The 20000-nt window shown below is 50.9% G+C and overlaps 2 protein-coding genes across 11 annotated transcripts in view; one reads left to right on the forward strand and one right to left on the reverse strand.

Annotated features, from left to right (window-relative positions):
* The window catches only part of LOC146220290 (CD209 antigen-like protein A), a 1881-nt gene extending 610 nt beyond the window's left edge, over positions 1-1271 (reverse strand). The window contains exons 1-3 of the mRNA XM_084694238.1: positions 1184-1271; positions 795-884; positions 361-423 (exon numbers count right to left, since the gene is read on the reverse strand). Coding sequence (XP_084550364.1) covers positions 361-423; positions 795-884; positions 1184-1271 — 241 coding nt within the window. The remainder of the gene's footprint in view (positions 1-360; positions 424-794; positions 885-1183) is intronic.
* vav2 (vav guanine nucleotide exchange factor 2) overlaps positions 1-20000 on the forward strand; it is a 125819-nt gene that overhangs the window by 51322 nt on the left and 54497 nt on the right. The window lies entirely within an intron of this gene.

A 20000-nucleotide genomic window follows, 5' to 3' on the forward strand; every position in this document is an offset into this window, starting at 1 on the left:
TATTTATAGACATAAAGTATACAACCAACACCAACATATTAAAACAGTCCTTCAACTCACCACATCGCCTCTTAAGGTCAGCTCTCTCTTTAGTCAGGATGGTGTTCATGGCCTGTAACTGGTCTCTCTCTCTGGCCAGGATGGTGTTACTGGTCTGTAACTGGTCTCTCTCTCTGGTCAGGATGGTGTTACTGGTCTGTAACTGGTCTCTCTCTCTGGTCAGGATGGTGTTACTGGTCTGTAACTGGTCTCTCTCTCTGGTCAGGATGGTGTTACTGGTCTGTAACTGGTCTCTCTCTCTGGTCAGGATGGTGTTACTGGTCTGTAACTGGTCTCTCTCTCTGGTCAGGATGGTGTTACTGGTCTGTAACTGGTATTTCTCTCTGGTCAGGTTGGTGTTACTGGTCTCTAACTGATTGTTGGCTGTAAAATGTACATGAAGGTAACTTTTACACAGCAGAAGATGTGGTTGAAACATTCTACTAGACAGTACAACTTCTCCTGTCCTTTGACAAACATGAAGTGGATGTTTATTTTTAGTGTTGTATAACACAAAAGTCAAACGAGGATGTTACCTGTTTTTACTAGATAATCTGCACAGTTTTAGCAATTGGAACTTTTTCCTCAGGGGCGGCTTGTCGGTATGCGCGTTAAACAAGAGCTCACTAGCAGAACTGTGTGATATTGCTGTTTTGACATTAATAATGTATATATTTTCTGTCATCTTAAAAGAATAATTTCTCCTAAATGATGCTGCTGTGATGACAGTAATGTTTACAATTCCCCAGACTCACAGAAAGCCAGACGGAGGGAGATGTTGAGAGTGGCTTGTAGGACACACAGCAGCCCAAAGCTCACGATGACCCACCTGTAGGACCCAGTCTCTGAGGGACAAACACATGCAACATTACATTCACATTTAGTCATTTAGCAGACGCTCTTATCCAGAGCGACTTACAGTTAGAACAGGGACATTCCCCGAGGCAAGTAGGGTGAAGTGCCTTGACCAAGGACACAACATCATTTGGCATGGCCATTGGTAGCCCGATTTCCTTACCACTCAGCCATTCGACCCCCTAGCATTAATACAAGCATACATTATAATCATATAAATACTGATACATGTTTGAAAGTAGTGCACATGCTGACTTGAGGGTAAAGTAACATTCAGGGTCTATCATACCTGACTTTGGGGTCTTCTCTTCAGCCTGGTCTGGGGTCTGTGTGTTAATGTACTCCACATCCATCTGCTGACCTCTGAACACAGCCATCCCCACCAACTGTGTTCTTACGGGTTCTGTGTAGAATATAAACATGTCAGCCACACATGTCACAATGTGACTCCTCCTCTTTCTTGCTGCGTTTGATCTTCTTATTGGTGACTTACTTTCTTACTCCACCCCTCCACACACACACACACACACACAAACACACACACCCCTCCACACCCACACACACCCCTCCACACACACACACACACCACCCCTCCACACACACACACACACACATCCATCCCCAGGCTTGTAAAGCCTGCCCCTCCTCTCCACAGCCCTGCTGTCCCAGCCTGTCCTGCATCAGAGCAGGCTCTCCACAGCTCTCTCGCTGTTTTTCAGTCCACAACAACAGCCAGATTTCCCCTGCATTACTCAGCACTTTGATGTAAAGCCCTGTGATATTCCTGTTTCTGGAGGCAAGGGGACAGTAATGAGATTTCTGCTGCACTGGCCAACGGGGAACACTGAGGTTGTAGAGAAGTTTTGCGACGTCTTGTTTTTAAGCTTGTTTCTGCCCTCCTTGTCTCTTTCTCTCCTCTGTCTATCTCGCTCATTTTCCCCTCTCTCTCTCTCCTCTCGTCTCTTCGTTTCTCTCCTTCTCTCTTATCTCAACCCCAAAATAGTTTTATTAAAAATAAATGTTTATTGTATTCTCGTACAGGTTTTGAGGTATGCTCAAAGCATTGAAAGTTGCTTTGCAATATCTCTTTTTAACAAGCCTCCGAGATGCCGAAAATGCAGATGGATTTTCCTGTTCCAGAAACATAAATCTGATTTGTAAACACAGTGATTGAAGGGGATCTTTTGTGGATCTGTCTGAGGAAATCATCGCCATAGCAGGCAGACAGACAAGCATGTAAACAAGCAGACAGACAGGCAGAGAACAAGCGACAAGGAACAGGCAGAGAGAGAGACAACAAGCAGATAGACAGCCAGCATGACATCACTCTCTCTCTCTCCTCTCATTCGTTCTCCTCTCTCCTCTTGCTCTCCTTTCTTTCCCCTCTCTCCCATCTTTACTTTCCTCTCTGTCTCTCTCTCTCTCTCTCTCTCTCTCTCTCTCTCTCTCTCTCTCTCTCGCTCTCTCACTTTCTATCTCTCTCTCCCCTCCCCCTCTCTCTCCCTTCTTCTCACTCTCCTTCTCACTCCTCTCTTCTCTCTTTCCTCTCCATTCCCTCTGCTCCTGACCTTGATAGTACTCTCTTTCCTGTGTGTGTGGGAGATGGATATAATCCAATAAGCGCAGCTCCACAGCGGTGCTGCCTACTAACACACACACACACACACACACACACACACACCGGAGCACATATGCTTGCCCAGTGTGCAGCCTCTCTTGTCTCTGCCATCTGGGTTCTGTCTGAGAGCAGTTTAAAAGTTGCATGAACGTCCTGTTCCTCAAGCTTCCTCCTCTCCACTCCGCTACGCCCCTCCTCTCCTCCTCTCCGCTCCGCCCCTCCTCCCCTCCCCTCCCCTCCCCCTCTGTGTTTTGGTGGAGTTTCCCTAGCCCTTATACTCACCAGTGAAGACTGCTATCTGTCCTCCCAGTATTCCCCTCTCTCTCAGTGAGTGTGTACCAGTGGAGTCCACATCTCCTGTCCAGGCTCCAGACCTCAGGGCCCTATCAGTCTTCTTCTGTGGTGCGCTCCTGGGCCCGGTGGATCATCCAGGAGGGTAGGGATCTTCCTGTAGGCTCTGCTGGAAGCCATCCTCTACTGGAAGTGCATTAAGGTCTAATCTCCACAAATGTCAGTCAGCACAGCCTAATACCCTCTGAATTGAAATGCATCTCCATAGAGACACAGTGTGCTGTGGTGAGGAAAGAATGATTTCTGCCCCTTCTCACAGTCCTTACACAACTCTTCTTCTCTCACACACGCACGCACACGCACATCTCCTGTTAACACACACACACACACACATCTGCCTCACACCCTGAGATTTTATCTCCTGTGTATTTGTGTGTGTGAGAGAGAGTGTGACACAAATTAATTCAGAGCTAACAAAAGCACAGGGTGTCGGTTTGAGAGGTGATGTGTTGCCTTGGCGTTCAAACAGCACTTCCTGTGTTCTCCGTTACAAAGGAGGACGACACCCGACATGTCACCCCAGAATCCAGCTTCAGCAAATAACTGCCAAGTCCCACTTGTGTGAAATATATTTCTTATTATCAAACAAACAAAACCACAACAACAACAAAAATCTGTCTTTTTAATAGAGTTGATATTTCGTAGAATGCTGTCGTGTGCTTTCACTGCCCTGGCTGAGAAGGTGAGGTGATCTCTGCTTTTGTAGATTAATACGGCCTCCAACAACAGTCTCCAGGAAAAGCTTCACCCTGGAACTGAGGGGGGGAGGTCAGTGCTTTGTAGAAACCCAGCAGGCTTCTGTGAAGGAGCCAGCGCAGACTATATCTGAACGCCGACGCAATCATCAGACACATTATGAAACCCTGCCTTGCCCAATTTCGACTAATCTGGCCCCAAATTGGTTGGGTTCACCTGGGAATTGCTTGGTCAGTGCTGAGAGCTGTCCTGTAAATTGCTATGCTAATGACAGGACTGGGCAGGGCTTGCCCCCTGATGAAAAGAGATTTAATGGAGATATTTAACATGGAATCATTTATCAGTAGCTGACAGGCACACAGTAGCTCCATAATCAAATACACACACACACACACACACACATACACACACACACACAGAGGGGTGTACAGCCCCTCCCCTTGTAGGACAGGCTGTATCTGTATCTAGCAGACACAACCTCCCCCAGCCAATCTGCTCCACAATCAGGGGGGCGTGGCCAGCCGCAGGAAGCCCCGCCCACCCCGGAGACTTTCCATTCCTCATTTGCATAATCCAAAATCCCCCACCGGCATTGGACTTTCCGGTGATGTCACTTCCTGTTCCCCCCCCCCCCCCCCGTGAACCCTGACTTCACAATGAAAAGAGGGTGAAAGAGGGAGAGGGAGAGGGAGAGGGGGAGGGAGAGGGGTGAAGGGTGAATGCTTTCAGCGACTCACAGAGGGCTGATGAAATGTTTTTTTAATAAACCTTGTTTTTTAATAAACCTCCTGACAGGATTGATCCGGTGTGCATTTCCTGCTCTCTGGTAGTTCCTCTGTGACCTCACCTGACCTATCCCTGTTTAGCTGTCTCTCTCTCTTCTCTTTGTTCATCTCATCCCTCTCTTCTGAGGGCTCCCTGGAGATGGGGCTATCCTCCTCTCCCCCTCCCTCCCTCTCTCCCCCACCTCTCCCTCTCCCACTCTTCCTGGAACAGCTGATTTAATGAAGAGCTGTGGTCACAATGAAAGCCAGCTCCAGCGTTCTACAGAATCCATTTAGCCGTTTTCTGTGTGTGTGTGAGAGGGTGTGTGTGTGTGTGTGTGTGCGTGCCTGAGTGTGTAGCTGTGTGAGTGTGGGTACTCTTGCCTGCTCCAGTAGCAGCTCTGTGCTCTGAGAGGATCATTAAAAGAGAGATCAACTCTCTCTCAGATCATCTGGTTCCACTCGCCTTCAGATAGGGACCACCACGTCAAACCAAACGCTAACACTATCTCAAGTACTTCCCTCAGAAGAACAACAAGCTAGCAGGCTAAGAGTTTAGCAAGTTAGCAGGCTAGGAGACTAGCAAGCTAGCAGGCTAAGAGACTAGCAAGCTAGCAGGCTAAGAGACTAGCAAGCTAGCAGAATAAGAGACTAGCAAGCTAGCAGGCTAAGAGACTAGCAAGCTAGCAGGCTAAGAGACTAGCAAGCTAGCAGGCTAAGAGACTAGCAAGCTAGCAGGCTAAGAGACAGGAAGGACCCAGTGTCTCTCCAGGCTCACCTCTCTCAGCCAGAGGGACGTCATGTCATTAGCAAGCTAACAGTGGGGTTGACACTGGCCTCCTGCTGTCAAGGTAATGCAGTAATGATCCTGATGGTATGCAGGGGCTAATGAGGTTGAGAGAGTGTGAAGGGAAGGGTGGAGAGGGTTAGCCTTGTGTTTACCTCCTGTGATGATCCTGGCCAGCGTGTTAATCAGAGGGCAGCAGCCGAACTGTCAGGAAACAGCCTGGAACCAGCGAGGAACCGGTCTGCAATGAGCTAGGAACCAGGCAGAAACCACTCAGTAAAACAGCTTGAAACCAGCTCTGTAATCAGCTAGGAGGGGGTGGAGGAGGAGGAATGACAGGATGTGACAAAGGCCTAGGGGAGAGAGAGGGGGGAGAGAGGGAGGGGGGAGAGAGAGAGAGGGAGGGAGGGAGGGAGGGAGGGGGAGAGAGAGGTGGAGAGGTTGACACCCTGGTTGACACTCCTTCAGATGAGATCCATCATCAGGACACACACATGCATGCTCACACAAACACACACAGAGTTGAACAAACACAAAAGCACTGTCAGACACACACACACACAGAAGCTGGCAGGTCAAGACTGTCTCCAGATGGGTTCATCTGTGTGTCCCTGAGAGAGACAAGAGCGAGAGAGACCCTGTCACGCCTCACCCAGGAAACCCAAACCCATGAAATATTCAGCTGTTAAACGCTGACGTTCCCCATCAAGCGTAGGTGTAGCAAAGTAGGCGTTTTAACAATGAGGAAATGCGTGTTCAGCTGGCGTGCTTTTAGCCTGTGGTAGACGGGAGAGGGGTGAGAAGGGTCGCCTTTCCGATATTTAATGGAAGTCATTCATTTTTCATCTCTGCCTCCTGTTTCTCTGGGTGTTTACTCATTCTCGGTGTGTGATTAAGCCTGCCCTGCCACATCGCATCCAATCACACACCGAGGAAGAGTGGCTGGCCTTCCCTGTTTTCCCCTCTCTATCTCTCTCTCTCTCTCTTGCTCTCTCTCTCTGCCTCACTCTCGCTCTCTGTCTCCCTCTCTTTGTCTCTCTCTCCCTCGCCCCCTCTCTCTCTCTGTCTCTTGCTCTCTATCTCCCACTCTCTCTCCCTCTCTCTTTCTCTCTCTCTTGTCTCTCACGCTCTCATACACACTAACACTCAGGCTCTCTTTCATAGGAACATCACAGCACAGCCTCACACACGCGTTTATTAACTCCATCATTTAAATGCTGATTGGATTAGACACCCTGGGATCTGGGAGATAGCAGGGCTGGGGCTTTGAGGCCGGGGATTGATTGTGTGTGTGTGTACGTGTGTGTGTGTGTGTGTACGTGTGTGTGTAGGGGTGTGTGCTTGAATAGAATGAACAGAAATCTCTCTGTGAAGTGATCACCTCGGGGCCGGCCGAACCGGCTGGTGGTGTTTGTATTGTCCTAGAGAAGGGAAGCTACTGTCGGCACAGGGCATCAAGTGGAAATCAATGAGAGCTTCTAATTCCAAGACCCAAGTAAAGATGCAGGAGATCGATCTGTCTCTCGCCTCTAGGATGTGTGCCAGCCTTTGTTAGAGTTGACCATTGCCTATTCCTCCGTGCGAGCGTGCGACAGAGAGACAGACAGAGACAGACGGAGAGAAACTGAGCAAAGAAGAGAGACATGTCGCCAAGACTATTTCCCCAATCACAGCTCCTCCTTCCATCTCCCCCACGTCCCAACGCCCCCTCCTCACCCTTCTGTGTCCTCCACAGTGTTCTCTTTGGCTTCTCCATGTGACAGTGTCTGTTCTCAGACCAGTGGCTCTGTGTTCACACTCCAGCGCCCCTGTCCTGCCCTGCCCTGCCCGGCCCCCCGCCCTCCTCTTTGTTGACAGGGTTTAACAGATAAGTGGCCCTCTAATTGTGCTCCATTAGCCGAATAATCACTCTCATCCATGAGCCTGTAAGTAAACACACAGAAGCACACACACACACACACACACACACACACACACACAGAGGCTCATAAACACACAAGCAGAGCTAGTAACTGAGTTGAGGTGAGTGTCTGCTTGGCTGCATGTGTCACTGTGGGCTTGGAACTCACAGATCACTGAATGATCTCAGGGCTGGTCAGACTAAATGCTGTTCATGCATGTGCAAATTATTCCTGTGATGTTCGTAGATGCTTCATGCTTGTGTTTGTCTGTGTGTGTCCCTGTGTGGGTGTCTGTGTGTCTGTGTGTGTGTGAACAGTTGTCCAGTATGAACAAGGGTTCCCAGGGTCCGTCTTCTCACCAACGATGTCATGGTTTCATCCTGACGATCTCACTGTGTTGTAGAAAGCACCGGCAGATTATGGTGATCTTGTTGAGGGGGCTAAGCTCTGCTTATCTCAACCCTGAAAGTCGCTGGAAATGCACAGTAGAAGGTTGCCCTGACACACACACACTCACACTCACACACACACACACACACAGACACACACACACACACACACACACACACACACACACACAGACACACACACACACACACACTCACACACACACACAGACAGACACACACAGACAGACACACACAGACAGACACACACACACAGACACACACACAGACACACACACACACAGACACACACACGCTCTCTGCACCCATCCCCTTCCTCCCCACTGCTGTTGTCATTTCTGTACATCTCTTTTTCTCTTTTTCCTCTCTCTGTCTGGCTCTTAATCGCCCGCTCTCTCTTGAACTTGGGCCGAGGTTTATCCGGGATCAAGCACTGACAAGGACCGGCTCTCTTCTTCAAAGGGTGTGCGTGCTTGTGCGCTAGACTCTGCCCTTCATGTGTAATTAAGTAGCTGGCTTAATTGGACAAATGGTTCTCTCTTTTGTTCTGGGTCAGTGGCTCCACAGGAGCATATCCAGGGGTTTGTGTGTGTCTGTGAGAGAGAGAGGTAGAGACAGAGCGACAGAGAGAGAAAGACAGAGACCGAGAGTTAGACAGACAGAGAGGTAGAGAGACAGGGAGGTAGAGAGAGGTAGAGAGACAGGGAGGTAGAGGTAGATAGAGGTAGAGAGAGACACAGAGAGGGGGGGGGGGGGGTGAGGAGGGAGGGTAAGAGGGAGGATAAGAGGGGCCAAACTGTGTCTCATTCCCGGTTGAGACACTCCCCCAGCCTCCTGTCTTATGCCCTCCTGTCTCATGCCCAAGCTCTCCAACAGTAATTTCAGAGGGTCAAAAATACTAAATCGCGAATTATTTACATTTAAATGTAAGTGTGTGAGCACGTTTGTTGCAATAAATTGAAAAACTGTTTTTTTTATTTTTTTATCTATATATTATTCGCTAATTTCTGGATGTTATTGTTCTGTCCCTGATGTTAACGTATAGTTGATGAAACCTGCGATGACCTTCATTTAAAACTGCATCAGCGTTGTATGTTGACATTTGTTAGCGAATATTAGCTAACGTTACGTAGAGCAATTTATGGTTGCAGACTTTGATGGTTTCTTTTTGTGATTTTCCTTGAGGTACACATCAGTGTCTTTAAAAAAAAGAACACACCGCAGATGACAACATGCACGGTGTGCTGTACCGACCATCATTGTCCCCCAACCGTCGTGGTTATGCCGAAACCTCGACCTCTGCTATGACTCCTGGCCTTAAACTAATCCTAACCTCAACCGTCGTTGTGACGCCGAAACTCAACCGGGCCTCCCAGGCTGCAGCCATAGAAAGGATTTTAGTTTGTAGTTAAGCTTTAAAAAAAAACTCGTAGCCTACACCAAAGTAGGAAGGAGAAATAGCGGACCAGACAAGCTTTTATTTTGAAAAGTACAGGCATGAGACGGGAGGGCATGAGGCGAGAGGCTGCAAGCTGCAGCCATACACTCTTGTCTTTTCTCATGAACTCAGAGACAGACGCACAGTCAGCCATGCTGTCATCTACACCAGCAGCCCGAACCCTCCCGAACGGCCCTTTCACACCAAGGACGATAACGAGAACTATAACTTTATAGATGTCATTTTAAAAATCGTTATATATTTTTTTAAGAATATAAGAGTCGACACCACAACGATAACGACAACTATACTATGCAGCGGAACAATGTCGTTAGGATCACTTTCAAAACTATTGCTGGCCGGTTTATTTTTTTTCAGCTAATGAACTATAAAACATTGACAACCAATCAGAATCCATCAGAGTTTAGCGCTGGCGCATTTAAAATGTCAGACGACATTGCGGAGATGCTAATCGCCGAGGTTGGTGTGGACGCAAATATTGTTATTACCGTTTTAGTTACAGTTCTCGTTATGGTCCTTGGTGTGAACGAGCCTTTACCGTCCACAACCACAGAGATGGAAAACGAGCCAGGCTAACCGCTCCATGCTACAGTAGCCCCAGGCCTACAGCCCTGCGGTTTTAGCTGACTCACACTTAGCCCCGGGGCTAACGCTAATAAGCCGCCGTCCATTCCCTCGGTGGAAGGCTTGGTCTGGGGTGAACCGACCGTGTAAACACAGCTAACCTCGGGCTAGCATCCTGCTTCGTGGCTCGTTTCATCCTAGTAGGGAGGCCAGGGAATATACCTGTGCCCGCGGCTCACCGTAATTAAAGAGATTAGTCACGAAGGCTGTCATTTTATCCCGTTTCCCAGGTGTTAATCGCCATAGCGACGAGAGACGATGGCAGCTGGCGAGGTGACTATCCTTCAAAATAACGGCTTCATTAATGAATCAGCTGTGTAATCAGTATGGATGCAAGTCCCTGCACTGTGCTTGTAAGCTGAATTGACACCCGGTGGCTGACTAGATAATCTTAACCAACAGGAACGGTTGGAGCCTTCTCCCATCGCTGTCATCCTCGACTATTTCAGATCAAATCAAAGTGTCCAAGTTGTCAGATACTGTTTAGCCTTCTAGCGAGGAAGGAGAGGGAGGGAGGGTAAAGACGAAAGTCTAAATAAAGATAGTGTGAAGAGGAATGAGAGGGGAGTTTAACACAGAGATCAGAGAGAGAGGAGGATACGACAAGAATGCAAGTGATGAAAGCAGAATAGGAGTGAACAATAAGCTGTTGACCTGACAAACATTTACTCTGGGTATATTATCAACATTTAAACAGTTTCATCTGTGTAAAGGAATCTCTGGTGATTTTCCAGTCGTAAGTGCGGCCTGTGAGTTAGCTTGCTGTTAGCGAGTTTGCATGACGTGTGCTAGCAAGATTGTTCTCCCGCTATTCTGGGCTTCTCAATCACTAACTGACTTTTCACTCTTTTCCCTCACTTGCTCTCGCCTTCTAATTGATCTCTCTCTCTCTCTCTCTCTCTCTCTCTGTCTCTCTCTCTCTCTCTCTCTCTCTCTCTCTCTCTCTCTCTCTCTCTCTGTCTCTCTCTCTCTCTCTCTCTCTCTCTCTCTCTCTCTCTCTCTCTCTCTCTCTCTCTCTCTCTCTCTCTCTCTCTCTCTTCTCACGCTCTCTCTCTCTCCACCTACTAACTACTCAGACACTTTCGTTACCTCTCAGGCTATTTTCACCTTCTGTGTATCGCTCTCGCTCTCCCACCTCTCTCGCTCTGCCACCTCGCTCTCTCCCTCTCTCTCCCTGTTTCACACCTCTTCAGCTCTTTCATTTTTACCCCTCCTCTCCTCCTCCTCTATTGTCTTCCTCTTCCCCTCCCCTACTCTCCACAACCCCTCCCTCCTCCCCTTCCCCTCCTCCTCTACTCCCCCTCCGCCTGCCTTCCTCCTCCCTCCTCTCCACCCCTCTGCCTCCTCCCCTTCCCCTCCTCCTCTACTCCCCCTCCGCCTGCCTTCCTCCTCCCTCCTCTCCACCCCTCTGCCTCCTCCCCTTCCCCTCCTCCTCTACTCCCCCTCCGCCTGCCTTCCTCCTCCCTCCTCTCCACCCCTCTGCCTCCTCCCCTTCCCCTCCTCCTCTACTCCCCCTCCGCCTGCCTTCCTCCTCCCTCCTCTCCACCCCTCTGCCTCCTCCCCTTCCCCTCCTCCTCTACTCCCCCTCCGCCTGCCTTCCTCCTCCCTGCTCTCCACCCCTCTGCCTCCTCCCCTCCCCCTCCTCCTGTACTCCCCCTCCGCCTGCCTTCCTCCTCCCTCCTCTCCACCCCTCTGCCTCCTCCCCTCCCCCCTCCTCTGTCTCCTGGTTTATTGATAGTCAGGAGTAGTCTGTGCGCTCTGCTGTTTAGACTGCTGTTTCTCCTCCTCTCCTTCCTCCTCCTCTTCCTCCTCCTCTCCTTATTCCTCTACCTCCTTCCCCTCCTCTCCCTCCTCCCCTCCCCCCTCCTCTGTCTCATGGTGTATTGATTGTAGGTAGTAGTGTGTGCGCTCTGCTGTTTAGACTGCTGTCTCTCCTCCTCTCCCTCAGATGATGTGATCAATACCAGCCAGGGACATGTTAAAAGGTGCCGCGTCATCCACCTTCATTTGGTGGTACACTAACACACACACACACTAACACACACACACACTACCACACACACACATGCATGTATACATACTTAAACACACACACATCTACAGGCGGGCTGAGAGAGACAGAATGAAGGATGGGAATGTTCCGACGCTGACACCCTCAGCTCCAGCTCCTCCCTCTCTCTCTCTCTCTCTCTCTCTCTCTCTCTCCTATCTGCTGTCTCTTCTCTCTGCATTAAGAGATTACAGTTAAAGATCACCACTAACAACAGACCCCCCCACACACACACACATACACGGACCCCAGCCAGATGTGCAGTTAACAGAACAGTCCTGGTGTCAAAACGCAAGGGTGCCTTCCCAAAGTATAACCTGCGTTAGGAATATCTCTGATTACCATTAGGCGAATAATCTCAGATTACAAATCCTGCCCCCTCCCTGACCCGGATCATGCCGAGGTCCAGCCCTCACAGAGGTAGCGGTGAGGACAGTGGGTTTACACGAGGCCGGTCAGAGCAGTAATAGAATCAGGCTGCAGCTTAGTCCACTGAGACACACTCCACAGCCAGGGGAGTTACCGCGGAGACGGGGCTGGGATGGATCTGGGAAACCTAGGCGACAGTCTGACCCGTCGACGTGGAAAATACAAAATGGCGGAGCATTTTTTTTGGGTGAGGATGTTTTAGAGAGTGTTTATACACCTGTTCAACGGGGAAGGAAATGTGTTGGTGTGTGTGTGGAACGTGTGTGCCTGTTTGTGTGTGTTTGTGTGTTGTCACCGGTGTAGCATCTTAGGTGTAATGTAGCACTAAGGTTAGACAACCATGACACACCTAGATTTCATCTTCTCAGACACTCTGAGATCTAATGAGCCCTTTCAGAAACACATCTAACATCTAACACAGCATAGAGAGCAGAGGAGAATGGGGAGGAGGAGAGGAAAGAGGAGGTGAGAAGAGGAAGGGAGGGAGAGGAGTAAAGCCCGCCAACACCCTAACGCCTGATGTGAGCTGCTCTCTCTCTCTCTCTCTCTCTCTCTCTCTCTCTCTCTCTCTCTCTCTCCCATCCCCCATCTCTCTCCATTTCCTTTAATTTGCCTGTGATACACAGTCAATCTACTGTATACTCTTAGGGCTTGAGGAGTTTGACTTGTAAAGAGCTTCTCAGTGTGTCATCCAGGGTTTTCTTCTTCTGGGGCAGGGTGTGTGTGTGTGGTGAGTGTGAAGAGTTCTGTCTCCATAAACACAAGGTATAGAGCCAGGTTGGTTCTATGCTGGAACCCGTTTTCTTGGTTGAGAGCCGGATCTTTTGACTGTCGAACTGCAAAGAACTGCACTCATGACAAGATGGAGAGAGGAAGCGAGGGAAAGAGGGAGAGAGAGAAGGAGGGAAGGAAGGAGCACCAATCTAAGATGGTGGACGTTCATCCTCAACCAGCAGCCACCTCTGAAGTCCTCAACTGTCTGTGGAGGAGCAGACGGGACCATACGATGATAAATGGTGTCATCTCCCAGTGAGACACATGAGCAGTCTCTGGATGGAGGCGGGCTGTGATGAGCTGGAACGTCTGGTAATTGCCATCTCTCTCTCCCCTCTCTGATCGGCTTCTCCCCTGGCGTCCGGGTTTAGCATGCAGAGCCACCACGTCGCACAGCGTCCACAGCGCTATCTCAAACAGCCTCTTCCCCGCTCAGAACGTGCCAGAACATAAATGAATGTAATCCTCCTCCTCCTTGGGATTTCTCCTGGTGCAGAGGCACCGGCTCTCTCGCGTGTGTGAAGCTGAGCTTGTTCTAGATGAATATTTGCCCCCAGAAAGACAAAGAAAAGCAGAGCGACTCGCTGTCATACGGCGGGAAGATTACCGAGCGCTTGTGTGAAGTGGAACAGGTCCTAAATATCCTCGGCGCTTTGTTTAACCAAACATTGATAAAGTTCAGTAGGTCCGCTTCTGCACCAGTGGTGCTGATTAAAGATGACTGCTGATCATTTAGAAAGACGAGGGAAAGTATATTGAGGCAAATGAGTTTGTGAAGTGGAACAGAAGAAAGACTATTTCTAGGATCTGATTAGTCTGCCTCAGTAGAGAGAGACAGATTTTAAAGAGAGAAGTTTTGTCTTGGGGATGAATCCAAGTGGAGGAGTCGTAGAACGCGTGTCATTGTTGCTGTGCTTGTTCCCGAATTGATTCAGACATATATTCCTGTGTTGTGATTGGCTCCTGTAGAACACCAGGCATTACTGTCCTGCTTCAGATGTAATAAGAAGAAATGACCACGGATGATTAGAGAATCTGTCTTCCCTTCTGGTCTTTGTCTTCTTCTCTTGTGTTGTCTCTCATTCCTTCTCTCCCCATGTGCCTCGTGTGTGTGTGTGTGTGTGTGTGTGTGTGTGTGTGTGTGTTTGTCCTGCTGGGTCTGAGTAATTAGGTCCTGCTAGTGTCTCTCTTGTATCCGGATCTCACCCATCGATCTCCCTCCCTCCCTCCCTCCCTCCCTCCCTCCCTCCCTCCCTCCCTCCCTCCCTCCCTCCCTCCCTCCCTCCCTCCCTCCCTCCCTCCCTCCCTCCCTCCCTCCCTCCCTCCCTCCCTCCCTCCCTCCCTCCCTCCCTCCCTCCCTCCCTCCCTCCCTCCATGCCCTCCCCACTCCACAAACCAACTAACTATCAGTTACTGTCCACCCCTGCCCTCACCCCCTTACTCACACACGTACACCCCCCCCCCCCCACACACACACACACTCCCCCTCTTCCATCGCCCAGCCGTTTCCTCCTCTTCCTCCCTCCATCCCTCCTAATGAGGAAGCTCATTACAGCCAAACAAGACCTTGTCGCCGTGAATAGACAACGAGCCCTGCTCGTTCAGCTCACTGCAGGGCGGAGGCCTGCATATCTTATTGATCCCTCGACTCCCGCTGTTGATATAAAGTGTGTACTCGTGTCGTTAATATAGTTCTCCCAGTGCGGCCGTATGGGGCTCTGGGGTCCCTACGCCAAGCGGAGAGACCAACCCTCCGGCCTGGAGCTCCTCTCTCTCCAGTCAGTCTCTCTGTCATCCCCATACAGTAAGACGCTTGTCCTTAGAGAAGGACTGCAGTGGTTCATGCATGTTGGCCCTCTCACTGTGAGAAGGATCGGTTGGGATGTGTGTGTGTGTGTGTGTGTGTGTGTGCATGTCTGTGTGTGTGCCTGTGTTTGCCACAGTGCATGTTTATGTATGAGAAGCCCTAGCAAGCCTTTCTAATGAAGTTTCCTGCGCTAATATAATTAATTAGAGCACTTATCTAGCCAGACAAAATACAGCTCGATGGATTGAATTAGAGAGCTGCCCCTTGTTCTGGACTGGCTGCAGGGAGAATCTGGCTGCTTAGACAACACACACACACACACACACACCCCCACTGAGCCCAAACACTGATCCTCATATCTGATCAATTAGCAGGCTTGTGTCCTCTATGGGGTTGAAGATCAGCACAGCCTCTTCCTACAGATATCCAGGATTACAGGAGTTAGGTGGCGGTGTGTGTGTGTGGAGCAGGAGTTGTGTGTGTGTGTGTGTGTGCAGAGCAGGAGATGCGCTTGCAGACACACAGCCACATCCAGTCAGGATTAGAAGGTCCGTCAGGGTGTGTGGAGTGTGCAGCCGATCCAGAGTTTAGTCACCAGAGCACACCAACAGCCCCCGCAATCCCATCATCCTCTCCTGCCTCCCCCGAGGTGACAGGGGGCTCTCTCTCTCCCTGCGGCCCCCGCGCTCTGTATATCCACGCCAAATCACTTTCTCCGGCTCTCTGACGGAGGAGCGAGGGCTGATGGAAGTCTGCCGTGGTGGATCTGTTGTGTCCAGGTGATGGTGTCTACTGCGGAGGTTTGAAACGGAGGGGGAGAGGGAGGGGGGGGGGGGGGGGGACGACGTTCCGGAACAGCTTTCATCAGTTGATGTTGTGTGTTGTGATTCTTGTAGCCACGTACAGAGGTGCTTTAGATCTGGTACACACACACACACACACACACACACATGCTGTCTCTCCGCCTACGTCCCTGCCCGTGACAGTGATGCGTACCAGCTGTCTCCTCACAGTGGCTTCTGTCCCAGACGGTTACCGCCGCTACCGCCCCCCCGGCCACCTAGCGCAGTGGGCACAGTAGGGCAGAGGGGGTCGGGGGAGGGTCAGAGGGGGGCGGGGGGGCTGGAGGTGCCAGGGCGAGCCCCCCCCCCCCCCCTCACAGGCAGGCCAGACGATGTGTCCTGACAAACAGCTCTGACAGAAAGAGAATTTGGGTAGAATTCCCTTCTAAAGGTTGAAAAACAAATGTCCCCCCCAGAATGTATTGAATTTTGGTGAGAGGTTGAAAAAATATATTTGAAAAAATCTCCCGAAAGGGCTCTCGACGGCAGAGTGCAGAACTAGCGGTGTGTCACAAAGGGCATGTCTTCTTGTAACACACACACACACACACAGGAGCCAGACAGACCTCCCGGTGTTTGGGGTGACTGTCTGAGTCCTCACATGATCTGTGCTGAGGTCTCTGTGTTCTTGGAGGGGATATGCTCGTCAAAGCAGGATTTATTTAAACAGTTCAGGGAAACCCACTATCACAACCCCAAAACTGGAAAGTTTTGATAGACATTTTTCTCACAGTTTTTTATTTTTATTTTTTTTACACAAGATGAGATGAGATTTGGGAGTTTGAAGAATCTGTTTTATTTCAACCGCAGCTGGTCCCAAACTTTCTACCCCCCCCCCCCCCCCCCAACACACACACACACCGGCCTGTCTAGCAGTAATGGTTTAGATAGCACTGTGGTTATTGGCTCTACAGAACCATTTCCTGTTCCAATGAGCAGACCACACCGCCAAGATTGCAATATGGAGGTCATTTGGCTGTGTCCATGCTCTCTGTCCTCCCCTCTCCTCTCTCCATGTCCAGCAGGGTGAGGGGAAGAGCGGAGATGCCAGAGGGAGGTGGGTAGTGGCGGTTAGGGACTCTCTTCGCTCTGAGTCCGGGGGGAGTGGAGGTGTTCCCTGCTGAAGGCTGCTTTACAACAACAGTCCTCACTTCTTCCTCCCTCCTCTCTCCCCATCATCCTCCCCCTCCTTCCCCCCTCATCCTCTCCCCCTCATCCTCTCCCCTCTCCCCCTCATCCTCTCCCCCTCATCCTCTCCCCCTCATCCTCTCCCCTCTCCCCCTCATCCTCTCCCCCTCATCCTCTCCCCCTCATCCTCTCCCCCTCATCCTCTCCCCCTCATCCTCTCCACTTCATCCTCTCCACTTCATCCTCTCCCCCTCATCCTCCCCCCTCTCTCCCTCTCATCCTCCCCTTCCTTCCCCCCTCATCCTCTCCCCCTCATCCTCTCCACTTCATCCTCTCCACTTCATCCTCTCCCCCTCATCCTCCCCCCTCTCTCCCTCTCATCCTCCCCTTCCTTCCCCCCTCATCCTCTCCCCCTCATCCTCTCCCCCTCATCCTCTCCCCCTCATCCTCTCCACTTCATCCTCTCCACTTCATCCTCTCCCCCTCATCCTCCCCCCTCTCTCCCTCTCATCCTCCCCTTCCTTCCCCCCTCATCCTCTCCCCCTCATACTCTTCCTCTGAGAGCTGTTTGATCACTTTGATTCGTTCAAACAGAATAGAGGTCCCTGTGTTTATCTTTCCGCATCCTACTCCACAGGTGGCTCCACATATATCTCTCTCTCTCTCTCTCTCTCTCTCTCTCTCTCCCTCTCTCTGCAGTGTGTGTCTCTGCTGGGTGATGGAGGATGATGAGATCTGGAGGCGATGTTGTTGGTCTACTTAGTGGGTGGTGTGTACACTGAGGCAGGTGTTCAGCTGTAGCCGTGGTAACCCTCACTCTGCAGGTTCACTCGCACCACCGGGGTCAGCTCCTACCTGGCTGGCCCCGCCCCTCAGTCCTCAGCCTTCAGGCCTCAGCCCCTCAGCCCTCAGCCTCGCTCTTAAGAACACTGAACCCATATCTGCCCCCCCCCCCTCCACCCCCCTCCTCCAGCTTCAAACCACTCACTTTCTCAAAGTCTTTAAGACCAACTCAAGTACCGAATTGCGGTAATAATCTCTTTAATATTTCCGAATCTCTCCATGAGCACTTGGAGAACTGAAGCTTTTTTCTCCTTCTTCCCCCCCCCCCCACAAAAGCCAATAATTGTGGTTTTTGTACTCCATCAAAGTTATTCATACAAGCTTTTAATAAGACCACTTGGGCGCATTATCTTGACGATCTTCGCTCTGCTCTCCTAATAAAGTGGCTTATGGCTTGGAGAAATTGAACAGAGGGAAAATGGCCTCATGAATGAATTAGTCGTCTGAAACAGATTACATCTCTGCAGTAAACCTGAGGTTCGTTCCTCGTGTCTGTGTCGCATGACGAGACTCCACGCCCTGGACGCGATCAAACTTGAGTCTCCCTCGGACAGATTCTGTCAGACACCGTCACCTTGGATACGCGTCCGTCACAGTGGATACGCGTCCGTCACCTTGGCGACCTGTGTGGCTTTAGTGTTGGTGTAATCCTGCCTGCCTCGCGGGTCCATCACAGACAGTCTCCCTCCCTCCCTCCCTCCCTCCCTCCCTCCCTCCCTCCCTCCCTCCCTCCCTCCCTCCCTCCCTCCCTCCCTCCCTCCCTCCCTCCCTCCCTCCCTCCCTCCCTCCCTCCCTCCCTCCCTCCCTCCCTCCCTCCCTCCCTCCCTCCCTCCCTCCCTCCCTCCCTCTCCCTCTCTCCCTCCAGTAGTATCTCTCTGAAGTATCTCGACAGCACGGGCTGTGCAGATTGACACCTAGATGAGGAGCAGTTTTTTACACAGAGAGAAGGAGGCAGAGGGGTGAGGAGGGGTGAGGAAAGGAGAAAGTCGTGTGTGGAGTGGAGGAGGGAGGAGGGGGGGGGCGGCAAGTAATGGACTGTGTCAGTTTTCTTTTTTCATCTCGGACTCCGGGCGATTATTTTTTATAGGGAGAGTGAGAAAGAGAGAGGGAGCGGGGGAGGAGAGGAAGGAGATGGAGGGAGAAGGAAGGAGGGGAGGTGAGGGAGGGATATGATCCTGTGGCTGTCCGTAGCCATGGTAACACAACAGTAGGGGGACCGTTAAAAGCTGAGGTTGAGATTTAAAACATCTCCTCTGCTCGCGTCCCTCAGAGACAGAGTTCAACCTCTCTCTCTCTCTCTCTCTTTTATGAGGAGTTTCCAAGGACACATTAAGATCCACCAGCACCCGGTTCTTCTGTTTAAGCTGGGAGACACACACACCCTCACACACACACACACACATTCAGAGTTAGGGCCACAGGGCCACAGCGCCAGCCTCCAGCCTCCAGCCTACAGGGTTATCTTCCTTTACTGACACAGAAGAAGAAACACTGCTGTAATCACACACATTAAATACACACGTGTGTGTGTGTGTGTGTGTGTGTGTGCACAGAGACAAAGAGAGAAACAGACAGACAGAGAGACAGACACAAAACAGAGTGACAGACAGAGAGACAATGAGAGACAATGAGAGAGAGGGAGGGGGAGAGAGAGAGACAGACCCAGTCATTGTAAGTCCGTGATCTGAAGAACTCTGTTGCCTTTGTGCATCTCCTTGCCTCAGGTGCGATCAGGTTAATGTAGCGTTTAACGGTGGGCAGCACAGGAAGCTGCCAACTCAACATGCCCAGCGACATGGTCATCTTCACCCGGCGCTGCGACACACCCAGCATGATGGGAGGAGGGGGGGAAGAGAAGAAGACAGAGGGAAAGGTGGGGTAGAGGGAGAGAGAGAGAGGTGGAGGGAGAGAGAGAGAGGTGGAGGGAGAGAGAGAGAGGTGGAGGGAAAGAGAGAGAGGTGGAGGGAGAGAGAGAGGTGGAGGGAGAGAGAGAGAGAGAGGGAGAGACAGAGAGGTGGAGGGAGAGAGAGAGAGGTGGAGGGAGAGAGAGAGGTGGAGGGAGGGAGAGAGAGAGAGAGGTGGAGGGAGAGAGAGAGAGAGAGAGAGGTGGAGGGAGAGAGAGAGAGAGAGAGAGGTGGAGGGACAGAGAGAGAGAGGTGGAGGGACAGAGAGAGAGGTGGAGGGAGAGACAGAGAGATATAACATGTACTGGAGGCTACAGCCACACTAAAGCTTAGTTGTCAGGACGATAGCAGGGAAGGAGCACATTACCTTAATGGCTCCTCTCTCTGTCTATGTCTCTCTCTCTCTCTCTCTCTCTCTCTCTCTCTCTCTCTCTCTCTCACACACTCTCTCTTTCTGTCTCTCTCTCTTTGTCTCTCTGTCTCTGTCTCTCTCTCTGTCTCTCTCCTTCTTCCTCTCTCCCTCAGAGAGATGCATTAAACAAATGACCTTCCATTCCACTAATGCAGCGCTGCAGACAACAGGTAGAGCTCTCTCTAAAGACCTATTGTGCTGTGAGCACTGGAGACAGACAGACATGCATTCATTGAGTAGGCGCTTTTACCCAAAGCGACGCAGTGGGAGGGGTTTCGAACCTCTGACCTCTTGATCTGTAGTCAGATAT

The sequence above is a fragment of the Hypomesus nipponensis genome, chromosome 27 (assembly GCF_054491055.1).
Source record: "Hypomesus nipponensis isolate SF chromosome 27, ASM5449105v1, whole genome shotgun sequence".
In the NCBI taxonomy this organism is placed as follows: Eukaryota; Metazoa; Chordata; class Actinopteri; order Osmeriformes; family Osmeridae; genus Hypomesus; species Hypomesus nipponensis.